Here is a 16090-nt window from a genome sequence, read left to right as displayed (position 1 = left end):
GAAATCTTCTCATCACCAAAGAGGTTTTAGAAGGCATAATGCAGTCATGCTTGTCATTCAAACTAGATCCGATGGGGTCAGTCCTTAGGAAACAAGATTAAAACTTTTGAGTAACCTTCAGATTCATTCACTCCCTGGTGTGTGTTTTGTTCTTCTGGCCTTGTCAGCAAGAGCAGGTATTTAATCACCACTGGGCATCCTGGTGGTGTAGCCATTAGGACACCATTTAGTTATTCTTGGCCCTAGTGTCTCTCAACACTTGTGCATTGCGAAATGAACTGACAGTCTCCAGGCCTCAGAATAAGTGTTTGGTAAAATTTTGTGGTGTTTAACTCTGGTACAGCTTCATAAAGGTAACAATTCATGTGCTGTTGCTATATGAAGTACCCCACATCAGGCTCCAGCCTCTTCAGTGTGTGACAGCGATCTGTATTCGATCCCACTATGCCATGTTATGGGCTGCCATCTCTCTGGGTTACTGCTGTCAGTATTAGAGAACTTTGTTTTACCAGACTGCAAAGCAGGACCTGGGATTACTGGATGGCTGTAAAAGATTTTGCTGTTTTTATTGTTCTCAGGGTGGAACCTGCACTTACCCGGATCAAAGAAGATCGAAAGCGGATCATCTTACCAGCAATTGACAATATCAAGTACAACACTTTTGAAGTGCAGCAATACGCCAATGCAGCCCACGGCTATAACTGGGGCCTCTGGTGCATGTACATAATCCCACCGCAGGACTGGCTTGATAAGGGGGATGAGTCAGCTCCCATCAGGTAAATCTCCCACGTGCTGTCATTTTGGTACTAGCAATGTTTCCTTCTCCGCTGTCTGGCAAGGGGGAATTGAAGTGAAGTAAGGCTATAGGCTTTGAACCGGGATAGCAAAATGAAACTGAAGAAAACAGATGGCTCTGCAAAGCTGTGGATACATGCATCGCATCTCAGAGCTGCACCACAATGTACGCAGAAGTGCGTGTGCTCTAGTTGTGAATGAGTGGTTCAAGTTCACATTGTAGCACTTAGTAGGATAGCAAGATCTTTTTCATCTATGCTTTTGTTTTCTAGTGGACTCTGGCATGAGTGACAAACCAGTGAAACATTGTGTGTATGAGAAACGAAGTATTTTGTATGTGATTACAAAGAGGCTGGCTTCACTTTGGTCTGTAGGCAGCACTCTTGGCCATCAGCCCAAACCAGAGCTTCCCAGGAGCACTAGTAGGAGATGTGTTAGCCTTGCCTTGTTTGAGAGTTGCTCTTTTTTTTTGAGAGCTTTGCACATGTTCTGAGTTTTCCTACTGGATGAATTTTAAAATTAAGTTGGACCACGTAGTCAGAGTGTAATTTTATTTTTCTCTATAAGGGAACATTTTACCTTACAGAAATTGAATTTTCGAAGGAAATACTGTTTCAGGAATTGTGATAGTGTTTTCAAGAATCGTTACAGTGGGAAAACAGGAACTGATAAGAAAGGGGTTTTCATTCCCCTTTATTTGAAAATTTACATCTTTCAGCCCTTCATCTCCAGTGCAGATGCTTGTCTAACAGCTCCTCTGAGATGTACTGTGCTGGGTGAAGGGTCCTGTTGTTAGCAACTGTTGAAATAAATGCTAAAAAATATGAAGGCCAGGTAGGCACTTTAGGTTGCTCTGCCCTACTTTTGAGATTTCTTAGGAAGGACACAAATTACCACCTTAGAGTCATCTCCATTTTGATGTATATCAGCTTCATCCTAAAGTAAGTTAAAACTCTATTGTATGGTCCCAATGTAGGTTCTGGCAGAGAAGCTGAGGTACTTCCCTTCCAGTGTAACGCTTGAGCTGAGAAGTCCATCCAAGCACTTCAAACAACATACCCAACTGAAAGGATCCAAGTGGTCTTTTGGAAGTGAAGGGACACAAGTTGATCACATTTCTAAGTGATCGGTTGGATGGCATCATCTCACAGGATCCATCCCTTATATAGAGAGTAATATTTCAATCCATTTTTGAGCAAGTGTTGCAAGTTGTGCTTAGGTTCATTCTCATGCCCTCTGACTGCAAAACAGAGCTATACAGTAACATTAACCTTATTTACTACAAGACAGCACAGTCCTTCTTCACTGACCCTTTGCTCAGCTTGAAACCTCAAGAAGCAGGAAAGTAATTACTTAGGAAATCAGTTTTCCTGGATAACATGCCCTGCTCTCCTCACATTGTTTTAAAAGTGCAGAGTTTTTTGTATCTATTTCGCTCAGTCCTGAGAAATAGTTTATCGATGAAGGAAAATTAATCAGCCAAAGCTTTCATTCCTGAAATCAGGGTTTCAGTCTTTTATTCCTGAAAGGTTTTGCACACTTCATTACTTCCAGTTTATATGTGAAATCACTATATTAATCTTCACATGAGTTGCTCTAATATTTGAGTATCTTCTGTTCTGGAGACAATGATCACACATCAGATAAGACTGAACTAAGAGGTTAAACCTCAGCAAGTTCTTAGATGTGATTTTCAGTGGTGGTAGCTCATGCACTCCCTAAAGTATGGAAGCTGCATCTGCAAAACTCTTCTGGAAATTCAACTACAGATCTTTTTAATAGAGAATAAAGAATCTCCTCCTTATAATGAGGGGATAAGAGGGTTTTTTAAGCGGTACAGGGCCTGATTTACCATGGGTTTTCCTCAGGTTTATATTCAAGCTCTTGCCGGAGTTATATCAGCACTGAGTTGGACTCGTACAGAAGTGAATAAGGTCCAAACTCAAGCACTGAGTAGTGTTGAAATCTGATGCACGTAAGTAGCTGGCTCCTGAGAGCAGTGACTTTATTCTGAACCTGAGTGAAGAAACCCTCTAATTCAACAGTGCTTAAACTGCCCAGAGACAGATGAGACAAGGAGCACAAGGAGAGTGCCCAACCCTTGATGACAAATATCAGAAGCACTGAAACCTTGTGATTGCAGAAGTATCTCTCCTGCAAATTACGAATTACATGCCCTAAAATGCAGAGACATCAACGTTGAACCATGAACACTTACCTGTCTCCCTGGGAACACGTGCTTTGAAGGCAGGGATCTAGGAGAGCAGAGCATCCACCTTATACCCACACTGCACTGATTTCTCATGGGCCACTGAAGCAGTAGCACCTGGATGGGTTTGCTGAAGTATTTGGCTGTGCTGGTTTGTGCTCTTGTGTTATGCCTGCCTATAGAAATACAATGCAATTTTGTGGCTTTTAAGTGCTACGCCAGCATAATTATGGTAATGGAAAGAGTGAATGTGTGACTGTTATTGATGAAAAGGATCAGGAAGTCTGTACTTAGAATTGAGATTTGAAATCACCCATGATGGGAACTTAGTAGCTGTAGAAAACTTAAGGTATATTTTCAAAAGGAAGGGGAAGTCAGACTAGTGAGCAGACTTTTTCAAAAATCTGTTGGTTTGGTACAGATTTTGGTTTTGTAACCAGCTTTTCAAGCCATGTACCGCAACCATGATTTCTCTCTCAGTCCAGTTTGCAAGGCATGCGAACTGGTCCACACTGGTGGTGTTTGGATCCATGTGTCTGTTCAGTGCATTCATAAGATTGCAGGACTGCTCATCAGCATGAAAACTGCAAGTTCATTTAGTCCTTGCTGACACTGTCCCTCTTAAGGCTTCCTCTGACACTGTCTTCAGCAAACAGTGGGATTGTTTTGTGTCTCTGTGTGTTTTGTAAAAGAAAAGGCTAATAACTAATAACTCCATGACTGCTTTTGCGGTTGGTGTAGCTGAATACTTCCTCCCAGGTCTCCAAAGGGATTAAAGATTTTCAGTGTTAAAAAAAATGCGTACCCTGGTATCATTGAGGATCAGAGCCCTGGCATCTCTGATGTTTGCACTGAATGAATAAATATCGTTGATCTGCAGAAAGTAGAGTCCAATTCCTGTCTTCTTCTGGGATTACACAACAGAAGTGCTTAAGTCTTTTCTCAGAAGTTTTCTATTTGAAGCCTGATCCTCTACTTTCTTGAACACTAAGAGTGGTGTGATCCTACTCAGAGCCTTGCTGGGAAGGAGCAGGAACTGTCCCTCAAGTCAGTGGGGCACCGTATGGGCAGTCATGTCAAGTGCACACCATAAAATGTCAGATCAGCTATTGTGGTCCAAGTGACAAAGGGGATGTAGCCTTGAAGTGCAAACAAAGGCAAAGAAATAGGAAGAACAAAGTGTCAGATTTTGTAAAGATTTCTGGTACAGTTTAAAGTCGGTTCCTTTTTTTTTTCCATGTTAATACTCTGAAATTCAGAACAATTGATGTTCCCCGAATCAGCTTCTGCAGGCAATCCATTTTGCATGTTTGACATTTGAGATGTAAGCTGTCTCTAATGTGAAGATTTAAATGAGGATTGTTATTTTGACACGCTATGTCCATCATGTCACTTTCCATTTGTGTTCCTGAGAACACACTGCCCCAAAACGTCCTTATCATCTGGCAACAAACTGTGTAACAAAGGATCCTATTTCAGAGGGTTTCTAATGAATTTGACTATGCATTGAAACAAGCTGGGTTTTTTCTGTATGCAGAAGATACTACTGGTTTTTGGAACAGCAAGGAAGATTTCTGGTATCCTGAGCTCTGGCTCTGGCTCTGGCTCATCTTCCCTCACCTGCCGTGATTATGATGGACTGCTCTGTGTTTGATTTCTTGATCAGCAGCCACTAACATTAGAGTCATTAGTCAGCCTCACTCAGCCAAGCGCTGCACAGCTTTCCATTTTATCTTCCTCCAGCAGCAGTGGTGCATTTCATTGTTGCATATGTTTTCACTTATTGCTTTAATATGCCATTGCTTGGTACCAGTAGGAATGTGTATATACATGCACTGAACCAGCCACTCCAGAAAGCACGTGTGTCTCGCTCATGGTTATAAATTAGCATCCAGTATGCCCACAGTGAAGTGGTTTGTGCTGCCTACTTTAGCTGGGAGTGTGCATGCCCATCTCATGTGCAAGCCAGGCCCCGTCCTGGTCTGTCACAGCGAAGGTGATGCAGCCATGTTGGGTCTTCGCTGCTCTGGGAAGAAATCCATCTGTGTACCTGCATTTAGGAATGGCCTCATCTGTAAAGTCTTTCAGGCTAAACCATAGTGTCATGTAGCAGTAAAACTGGTGACTGTTTATTGATTGATTATGGCCATCTTTTCAGTTGCTGGTTCACAGGAGCCTGTAACAGAGCAGTTTTTATTTGCCCAGGTTCTGATGGGTATCGTGCCTGTTCCAAAAAATACACTTCTGTGGGACATCAGAGAGTTATTCTACATCCCTATGGCCGTGCCTTTCCTAGCCAAGCATTCTGGGTTGCTTTTTTTCACACGCTATAACTCTCCAAAGGTGTTAACAAACTTTCCCATCATTAAGCTTGTCAGGTTTTTTTCCTGTAGCTCCTGAGCAGCAAATCTGTCCTTGAGTTCTGTTCTCATGGGCTGGTGTGACTCTTTCTTGCAGAAGACATGAGTTGTAAGAAAAAAATAAATGCTTATGCAGGTAACATGCAGGTTTCCCCACTTGTCTGTCAGGTGAGGGGTAAGGTGCTGCTTAGGAACCTGAATCAAAGAGACATTCTGCCAGGAAAGGTGGAAAACTCAAAGATATGGTGTGACGTGTCATTTGAATCTCTTTCTCTCTGTCCTTATCCCTGTATAGATATGTTTATGTTTATATATTTATTTACAGTTATATTTGTGTTTGTAGTTATGTATTTGTGTGTGAGTGTTTGTAGGTCAGTTGTTCTGGAAATCAGACTTGTATGCTCTGAAAACTGTTTCAAATGTGACCTGATTGCATGTACACTGAGCTTAAGGCAGAGGGAGAAAGATGCATAAGGGAGAGGAAGACTTACCGCATCATGTGCAGTATGTCAGTCTAGTGCTCATCTCTTTCTCCTTCACTTCTTCCTGAAGCCCCCAGGCAGCATCCTTCAGTTGTCTGTAAAGGGAAGGGGGGGGATGCACCTAGCTGAAGAAATGGGTATCGGTGCCTGCTGGAGTTTTGCCGACAGAGCCATGCTCCTGGAGATCTCGCTAAAATGAAATAGTTGTGACTTAGACCTACTGCAAGTGGCTTTCATTCCTGGCCAATGTGTTCTCTGTTTCTGGTACCCCACCCCATAGCAGGCGCTGCCCTCTTCCATACAGTGCCTCTTGTTGTGGTTTAACCCCAGCTGGCAACTAAGCACCATGCAGCCACCCACTCTCTCCTCCCCCTGCCAGTGGGATGGGGAGGAGAATTGGAAAAAAAAAGGTAAAACTCATGGGTTAAGAACAGTTTAATAATTGAAATAAAATGTAATAATAGTAATGAAAAGGGAGATAACAGAGAGAGAAGTAAAACCAAAGAAAGACAAGTGGTGCACAATGCAACTGCTCACCACCCGCTGACAGATGCCCAGCCAGTGCCCAATCAGCGATCGCCCTCCTGGCCAATTCCCCTCAGTTTATATACTGAGCATGACATCCTATGGTATGGAATATCCCTATGGCTAGTTTGGGTCAGCTGTCCTGGCTATGCTCCCTCCCAGCTTCTTGTGCACCTCCTCGCTGGCAGAGCATGGGAAACTGAAAAAATCCTTAACTTGGGATACGCAGTACTTAGCAACAATTAAAACTTCAGTGTGTTATCAACATTCTTCTCACACTAAATCCAAAGCACACTGTACCAGTTACTAGGAGGAAAATTAACTCTATCCCAGCCCAAACCAGGTCATCTCTTTTCCCTCGCAGCCACCCGCACTGTACCTGCTGCAGCAGCAGGCGGGGAGGGAGGGAGTGTTTACCACCATGAAGCACTGCTCTCTGTTTCCTCCCTTTCCCCAGGGTATTACCCAGAATAATGTCTCTCTTATATCTCCCTTCCTACAGCCATGCCATCAGGTAATTTCCACAAATTGACTATGCTGTATCTTTCTCCAGTGCAGAATCAATACTATTCTCTGCTGCATTTTAAGGTTTTAGCTGCAAAAAAACATTTTGCTGTGTTTACCACATTATCCTTTGAGTGCTGCTGTTGATTATAATTAATGTTTATAACATCCTCAGTTGTGTCAAAAAATATTTCACAGATCAATTAAGTTTCATAACACCTTTGAGGTGTTGGTAAAAAATAGTACACCTCTAATTGCTATTTTGTGATACCTTCCTTCTAAAAATGTCACTATTTTACTTGAAAGTGCATGACTTAAGGAAAAAAAGTCCTTTTATATAAAGCAGGTGTGGTTTCGGTTAATATATTTCACTCTGAAGCTGTGAAGTGCTAAGGGCATGCACCTGCTCATTTGCTGCCCCTTGGCTAGTAAGCAGTGTTTAAGACGTGCTAACACAGTTGCTTTTGCTCATATATCCATTTCTGATGTTTAGGGGAAGTCTTTGCTGCACTGTACTAGAAGTGGTAGATATACTGGAGTTTTTCAGGTACTGGAAAAACCCAGTGATGACAGCCAAGTGAGGGTCTCATGCTTTTTGGGGAGCAGGTTTTTTTAAAAGTGTTTGCAATATGTCAGTGTAATACTGTAGTCCAGTATAAAATTATCCACCTATATGCTTAAGGCGCTTTTAGAAGTGAATCTTGGGCTTTCAAGCTGCGTACGCAGTTCTCAGACTTACTGCGTATTATTATGTGCGCTTCACAGATGGAGAAACAGAGGCAGAGGGAGGTGACTCACTGAAGACCAGATGAATGACAGAGCTGGGAACAGAGTCAGGGTCCCCCAGCTCACAGCACTGTTACCAGCTCACTGGGCTGTGCAATTGCATTACACTTAGTTTACAGTTGGGTCAGTCAAAGCACAGGGAAGTTAAGGGCCTGGGTGTGATGAGGACTGAATGCCCAAAACTCTGGTTGAACCTGATGGAAGTGTTGAACATGCAGTATGCAGAATATTCAACATTGTGCATCGTAGGCCAGTTCTTCCATTGCGTCAGGATGCGACCAGGGCAGAACCACAGGCTTTGTTAGTTCAGCATCTGGGGTTGCAGCCGTGCTGCTGTGCAGAAAAGCAGTGGCTGCAGGCAGCCAAATTCAGGTAGAAAAAGGCACTGACCGTAGCAATTTTTGACTGGCTTCTCTGAAAAGCTGGATGTGGTTCCTTCCACCATTGCACTGCTATTGTTGCTCATTCCTGAAAACATTTATTTTCTGAATAAGCCATGAAGGCTTGTGGAGTCTGTATTTGAAAATATCTAATGAGAAGAAATAAAACCTAGGAGAGAGAGATGGAGTTGCAAAGGCAGTTCTCAGTGGCATTTGTCTGTGAGTGATGATTATGTAGTTGCATCTAAAATGTATTTCCCACCCCCATTCAATTAACAAGTCAGTGTTTTAATGGACAGAGCCGGCAGCTACAAAAATCTATCCCCCAGAGAGAGAGATTCCAGCACCTGAGAGCAGTCTGCAAAGCCTAGCGGTACCGTTCCTCATTAGGAAGGAAGGAGAAATGTCCTCATGGGAGCATCCTACCGCTGTAAGAAACTGCCTCTAGAGGATTTGGGGAGGGGGGGGGGCTGGAAGGAGAATCGGTCTAAGCCCAAACTAGCAGCTCAGTTTTGCAAAGCAGCGATGCTCTAGCCTTCATCCAGTGAAACCTGTGTTTAGCTTTAAATACATAAAAAGGAAAATGAAGAATGTGGCCTGTGTTTCTTCCCCCCATTTCCTTCCCTTTTATTCTCATGGTTAACACTTAAGAATTACCTAAATATTCCCTCAAAGGCTTATTTCATTTCAGAGCTACTGAATTCCCTTTTCTTGGTCATGCCCTTCTTTTATTTCAGTTTCTAGACCAAATTTATTCCTTGGTAGCCTAAAGTATGGTTGTCAGTGGTACAGGATGTGACAGTGGGATATGTAGAAAGGCCATGTCTGGTCCTGTGTACAGGAGAGCTCTCAGCCTTTTTAGGCAAGTCTGTCTTCAGGCATGGTTCTAGGAGCTATAAGCAGGAAGATGCATTTTTCCCAAAAACTTGAATTTATAGATGCCATACTTTTTGCAAAGATCCTGGTGTATAAGTATATACATCAACAGAAGATGGATGTGTCGAGTCAGGAGTATCCAGGACCATGCATGGTTTTCATAGGGCTCTGAGACAACTTCTAACTAGAGACTCATTCAACAAAAAATCTTCACAAATAACAGCACCAAACAGAGAAGTGCTGGAATTTCTTGCACACACAAAAGGAAGACTGTGGGGTGTGGGAGTGGTCCAAGCACTGAGGGTGCTGGTGGTGACCTTGCTGCAGTTTCTTTGTAGGGTTTGTGACATCTGGCCTCAGTTTCCTCCAGCCTTTTTGACTGAATGTGTGCAGGGATCTGGCTGAGAGCTGCACTTCAGTCCAAAGTCATCTGTGAAAGCCAGATGTTTGCCTTTGTAACTGCCATTGAATCTTGTCCCCCAGCTCACGATCCAGGGAGTGCATCTCACTCTGTAAGGGTGGAACGTGAGAGAGTTAATCAAGCTATTTCAACTTTGTCAGGAACAGTGCTGATCAAATGTGTTTCTGTCAACAGCTGCCTTTTTCAATTATGCAGAGAAAACATGAGAGGGATAGTGTGCACTGCAGTATAGGCTTGTAATGATCTGAGAGGTTGCAATGGCTTTCAAACTGAGAAAAAGTGCAAGGGAGAGAAGCTGAAGCGGTACCAGTAATGTGAGCGCTACAGCAGAGTCCATTACAGATAAGTAATAGCAGCACTTCAGCAAACGAACCTTTTCAAGGGTACCAAATAGTTCCTGCCATAGGTTGGACTGTGTTTCGCAACATCGGGATATGCATTAGGCCCAGGAGCAAAGAATTGTTTTATCTAACCACATCTTGGCCATTTGTTTAAAGCCTTTTTAACCTCCTGCTGTAGAAATGGTGAACTGCTGATGAGAAAAAGCACCCCAGAAGTGATAACACCTTTCCAGCAGCCACCTGCTGCTACTGGTGAGATCCACCAATACATGGGTAAAAAATATGTTCATTGTCCCAGCCAGGGCAGTTTTTCACATGTGTATGAAACCGCCTCATGAGTATGTTTCTCAGATGTCATGGACAAATACTTTGTGAATAGCTTTCTGTACAAATTGAAGAAACATGCAGGTATCTGGGACAAGAAAGACTTCATGGTGACAGTATAACTTTAGTGCATTACAATATAACATTAGTGCATTACAAAGGAGACTTCTTAAAATAGGTGTTAGACCTTTTCCATCATCTTTGTTTCTATAGGGCATTTTTGTGGTGTACATATATAAGCTTGGGCCATACATCTACTAGAAAATAGAAAATTGGCATAAACTAGAATTTTCCTGGTATCTTTTTACAATGGCACTATTAGGAATGATGCTGTATCTGCCAGATGGTCCAAAATCGCCTCCCTTTCAATGGAAGAGGGAGCGTAGCTCAATCTTCTAGGTCAGCTCCAAAAGCGTTCAGTTTCTCAAATGATTTTACAGTTTTCCTGATTCAGCAGTCTGGGCTGTTGGTATCCTGCTAAAGTGGGGGGGTCTGTCCCCAGGGCCTGGGCACATCCTGTAGATCAGACTGCAGGATGGCTACCCATGATCTTGCAGTAGGCACTATGCAACCTGCAGCTGAATTGCAAGTCAAACATGGAGCTGCAGGCTCTTGTTGGTTTTCCACCTTAAAGTTAGTCAAGTTTACATTTTTAAATTGTGGGCTATAGTAGCAAAACCTAGCTCCTACCTTGAATTTCAAAGAGGCAGGTGGTGTGACCAGTACAGAGATGTAGAGAAAGTGTGGACAAATGAAACTAGCAAATGTCACTAGCTTGTATGGCATTGAAATAATGCTTGTGTTCGTATGGTAAATGATCTCAGAATTTGCTGTCATGTAGTTGTCTTGGTTATGTGTTATGTTTTGCATTTAGGATGAGAAGAATGTTGATAACACACTGAAGTTTTCAGTTGTTGCTAAGTAGCGTTTATGCTAAGTTAAGGAATTTTCAGCTTCTCATGCCCAGCCAGCACGAAGACTGGAGGGGCACAAGAAGTTGGGAGGGGACACAGCCAGGACAGCTGACCCAAATTGGCCAAAGGGGTATTCCATACCATCTGACGTCATGCCCAGTATATAAACTGGGGGGAGTTGGCCTGGGGGGATCGCTGCTCAGGAACTAACTGGTCATCAGTTAGTGAGTAGTAAGCAATTGCATTGTGCATCACTTGTTTTGCATATTGCAATTCTTTTATTATTGTTTTCATTTTATTATTGTTGTTGTTATTATTATTCTCTTCCTTTCTGTTCTATTAAGCTGTCTTTATCTCAACCCATGAGTTGTACTTCCCCCCCCGCCCGCCGGTTCTCTCCCCCATCCCACTGGGCAGGGGAAGTGTGGGAGCAGCAAGCAGCTGCGTGGTGCTTAGTTGCTGGCTGGGGTTAAACCATGACAGTAGTGCTGCTCAGTGACAGGTTTCAGACTGCTTTGTAAAGGAGAGCAGAACCATAGTTTTACACATAAAGAAATTGATGCTCAGAGAATGGAAATGATTTATCTGAAATCACCCAGTTGGTCAGTGGCAGATCTGAGGGCAGAGTCTCTTCATCTGAAAATTTTTCCTTTTCTAAAGACTGACCTCAGCAAACACAGAAATGTTAATTGTGAAACAGTTTCACAAAGGCTGAGATTTATCTGCTAGAATTGACTCCAGGAAGTCCTGTGCCAAACTTCACACCATGATCCATGGCTCTTGACATGCACTTTTAATATGTGTATAAGGGCATGCCTCATTTCTGATAAAGCTTATGGGGTTTTTTTGTGTATTAATCTTCAAATGAAGTGTTGTCTAGTTCTTATGCTACCCTGTATGGTGATGAACTTCAGCTCCAGCACAGAGGTTGTGTCTATAAAACAAAGGAAAAACAGCCTGATGCTTCACTTACATGCATGGAGTACTTGACTTCACATCTTGTGTCTCTCTTGCAGACAGCTGGTCCAAGTGTGTCTGGCAGTGTGCTACTTATTTGGGTGGCTCTGGTCCCACAAGGTCCTCTGTTTGTTGGGGGAGGAAGTGCAGTGTGATTGCACACTAATAGATAAATTTAAAATGTAAACTTGAAGACTAAGAACTGTTTTGTCTGTGTAAATTTGTTATGAGGTGGGTTCTGTAGTAGCTAATAAATGACTTAATCTTTTGCTTTAATCTCTCTGTGCAGGACACCAGCCATGATTGGATGCTCCTTTGTAGTGGACCGAGAGTATTTTGGTGAGATTGGCTTGCTTGACCCTGGTATGGAGGTCTATGGAGGAGAAAACATTGAATTAGGCATGAGGGTGAGTAACAAAGAGACTTTGTGCCATGTCCATTTGCAAAGACAGACAGGGAGCCTGTGGCCCAACAGAATTGCTATCTGACTGATAGGCTATTACACTGAGGTAATTGATATTGCAACACTATCTGGAAATGACAGTCTCAGTAAATGAATGTTTCTGGACTTACTGGCCTTGAGAGAACTGATAACAGTCAGAAATATGGTTTATTGGTTCATTCCGTCAGTGTCTGAACCCAGTGAGACAGATTTTCACTTTTCCCAGTAGCTGTGCTTGTGCAAACAGCTACACTAAGTCTTCATGTCCTCATTGCGCCTAGATGATGTTGTACGCTTGTGGCCTAGCAGCTGCAGTACCAACAGAAAACTAAGGCCAGGCTGGTAGAAGTCAGTTGTAATATTCTACATACCGTGCATGAGGAACGCTGTGGTATTTTAAAACTTTAAGGGTCCTCCTTATAGAATGAGAACTACAAGGTACAGGTATTCGATCCTGTTGGACGAGTCAGTGCAGAGTGTGGAGATATGACTTTGGGACAGCATCAGTCCACCCTGTGCTTCTGGACCTATAGGAGGCTTGATACTTGGGATACTTTGCCCTTCTTTTCAAGGTGGTTCTGGCCAGCAAGTCCTTCTGAAGTCCAAGGAACATGTCTTTGCTTAGCACTTGAAAATTAGGCCACTTAATGTTGCATGAACACAGTTTCCTCATTATAAAGCTGACTGTTTAATTATTTTCCCCTTACTCTTTATTCCCTGCTTCACAGTAACACGTCCCTATCCATGTAATGTGCTCATTAAAGCATATATTCTGCTCATGGTGGAACACTGAACATCAAATTAGTCCATTCTTTATCTGACTCTTTTTTTCTAAAATGGCTACAAACTCCTTCACACCAGTGGGCTGAGGAAGAAGGTCATTGCAGCAAGAGTTTATTTTCATATATGGGTGTGTATTTATTATTCCAGCATCGCAAGAGGGATGGGGTTTGTAATGGGACTGTGTGAATACACTGCTTATACTTTAAGGTTCAGAATTCACATAGGAGACAGAAAAACTGCTACCACAAATCATCCAATTTTCCTTAAGAGGGTCAGGCTATTACCAGGATTGTGTGAGCTTTCCTTTATCATTGTGCAGGGCTTTGAGCTGTTTGAAACTTTTTCCACATGGCTGCTCCCAGAATAGATTGAATGCTCTGGCAAAACTCTGGCGTAGCTGATGAATAAGCCTCCTAAGAAATCTGAAAGCTGTCGCTCTTCCTTAGACAAGAAGAACTTGCTGAGTACGATTAAGGCTTCTGGTAAACAGAGGCAAAGGTTTTAATAGGATTATGAAAGGGCACTTGCTTGAAGAGACAAGGATTTGAAGTGAGCGAGGACAGGTTTTCAGAGGTAGGGAACCTGTTAAAGTCTGCAGAAACCTAGGATCTAGAAACCAGCTCTCATTCTTTGGGGTTTTTTTGTTTGGTTTGGGTTTTTTTTTTTTGGTTTGAGGTTTTTTGCCCTATAAAGAATAATTAACCCTACTGTTTGAAAAAGGCTTTATGAAAGTACAAGAGTATGAGTGAGTTCATTCTGAAATAAGCTGTACGTCCATAGCATGGATCTGTAACTCTGTGTTTTCAGCCTGGATCTAGCATGGTAAGTAATATACAATGTTTGCCTCCTAATTTGCAAGTCCTACGCGTGATCCCTCTCCCGTGTGTCTTTCAGAGCTGTCAGAAACTAGCAGTGTGAAAATACACAGGAACCTTCTCCCTTCCCTCTAGGATATTTATAAAATCACTGTGAATTTACAAGGTGGGGTTTTTTTTAACTCCAGAATCTCAAAGTAAGTTGCAAAATATCATTCCTTTCCCAAGGCCTGGTGCACTGACCCACGCGAGGATATTTGCATATCCCCTGCACCTGCACAGTGGGATGCTGTTGCCCATGTATGACTCTGCTTGTGTGGAGCAACAAAAGACAGAAAAGGGAAGGAATAAATGATTGAATGAGTAAAGAGCAAGAAATAATATAATAATAAATAATAATAAAATAGCAGGGAAGTGGTGGCACGCTTTTGGCTGAAAACAGTCCCCATTTAAAATAGCTGTAACAATAATCCTTTAAACTTTTTTGCAAACTATTATGTTACTGCTGAAAGAAAAGGGATTAGGCTTGGAGTGTCTGAATTAGATTACATTGCATCTAATGAACCCTCATTTAAATTGTTTTAATAAAGTGAAATAGGGAAAGTCAGTGAAACTAATGAGCTGATTTGGGAGGATACTGTTTGATAACCCAGCTAATCCCCCTTAAATCTATTGTTTATTAAAAAATCATCATCTTGGGTATTCTACTATTGGATTTTCCCTTTTCTAAATTCCATAAATGGAAATATTTAAATAATTAACCTAAGTGTTTTTCTGTATTGAGTAAGCAGTGCATAAACTGACTGGGGCTACCACATCTATTGAAAATATTTAGGGCTCTGCAGCTCTTTTTTTAACTCATATTATTTTTTCTGTGAACTTCATATTGGTTAGAGCTGTGACATTCTCCTAATGGGGTAGCTTTGCAGTGAAGCCAATACCTGTTTGCCAAGCTAGGGAGATTCTGGTTTGGTTGAGAAAAAGCACCAGCTGTTCTGGGAAATAAAAGGGAGATGGACATGATTGCAGGCTTGTGACAGTAAGGAAATAGATGGACTCTTATATAATGTCATCTTGTACTATATTTTTCAAAGATGACAGTTTCACCGCAAGACGGATAAATACAGGACAGAGTTCTGTTATGGACAAATGGTGCTATTCTCTTAGTATTCACCAACCAGCTACTGAAGCTGATGGGAATTGTCTGTGAGCACCTAAAAGCTGATTTTGGCCAGGAATTTACAAAGCCAAATCGTGGCTGACTCCTATGTGGATGAGGTGCCCTTCACAAGCACAGGCAACTTGGCTTGTTAGCTGCATTCAGGCAAGCACCACACGGCTGCGTATCCCCATAGATCTCGTGAGCAGTAGATAGCCCTATTTTCATTTCAGCTGTGTTTCAGCTGTCCTTTTCCCAGCCTGGAGGCAGAGTTAAAGAAAAACAATAGTACTTTCTCCTGCAGCAAAGCTGTGGATGTGTCTGTGCCTGAAGAAGACACCCTAAGCTCAGGGTAGATCATGTTCACTTTTGCTGCTCCTGGACATCAAATGGTCTCTCTGACCTGTAGTACAGAGAGATGTCCCAATAGTAAGAGAATTTCAAGCAATGCTTGAATGTAGAGGAAGACAGGGATCCCTTTAAGTGTGGGTCCCAAATTATGACCCTGTAAGAAACTGCATGGTTTGCAAGCAGCATGTAAGTTGCCTTCCAAGTAGGAGCTACAGGCACACTTAATTATTTAGAAAGGGATCATATAAACATTAAAAGCCTAGTTTATGATTTGACCTAATACAAGCAGTTTATGATGCATCTTTTTATAGCGAGTCATTAATCATTGCACTAAGGATCTCTCTCTTCCTCTGCTGCTCCAGTGATAAGGTGAATGAATTGCTCTTCTTTTTATTTTGTACCCATCAACTGTAATGGTGGGTGGGAAGAGATCAAGCATTTATTTTAAAGGATGCTCTAGTACAAATTAATTTCTGCTTCCACCATTAAGAATCCAAACAAATTAAACAAAAAATGTTGCCACACTGACAACTGAAAGCAAAACTTTTTCCCTTTTGTAGCCAGCATCAACTGACCATATTACTTTATTCTCAATAGCCCTGTGACATACCTCAAAGGAGGGAATCTGCATCAGTTGATGAATTCTTAGAGGTGCTAACTCAGAGA

At 42.2% G+C, this 16090-nt stretch overlaps 1 protein-coding gene across 1 annotated transcript in view; it reads left to right on the top strand.

Moving 5' to 3' along the window:
* Positions 1-16090, top strand: part of GALNT9 (polypeptide N-acetylgalactosaminyltransferase 9) — a 156416-nt gene that overhangs the window by 69618 nt on the left and 70708 nt on the right. Inside the window, exons 5-6 of the mRNA XM_075039617.1 lie at positions 579-776; positions 12164-12281. Coding sequence (XP_074895718.1) covers positions 579-776; positions 12164-12281 — 316 coding nt within the window. The remainder of the gene's footprint in view (positions 1-578; positions 777-12163; positions 12282-16090) is intronic.

This window comes from Buteo buteo, chromosome 11, assembly GCF_964188355.1.
Source record: "Buteo buteo chromosome 11, bButBut1.hap1.1, whole genome shotgun sequence".
Classification (NCBI taxonomy): Eukaryota; Metazoa; Chordata; class Aves; order Accipitriformes; family Accipitridae; genus Buteo; species Buteo buteo.
The sequence above is the reverse complement of the archived record's forward strand: the minus strand, read 5'-3'. Positions and strand labels throughout refer to the sequence as shown.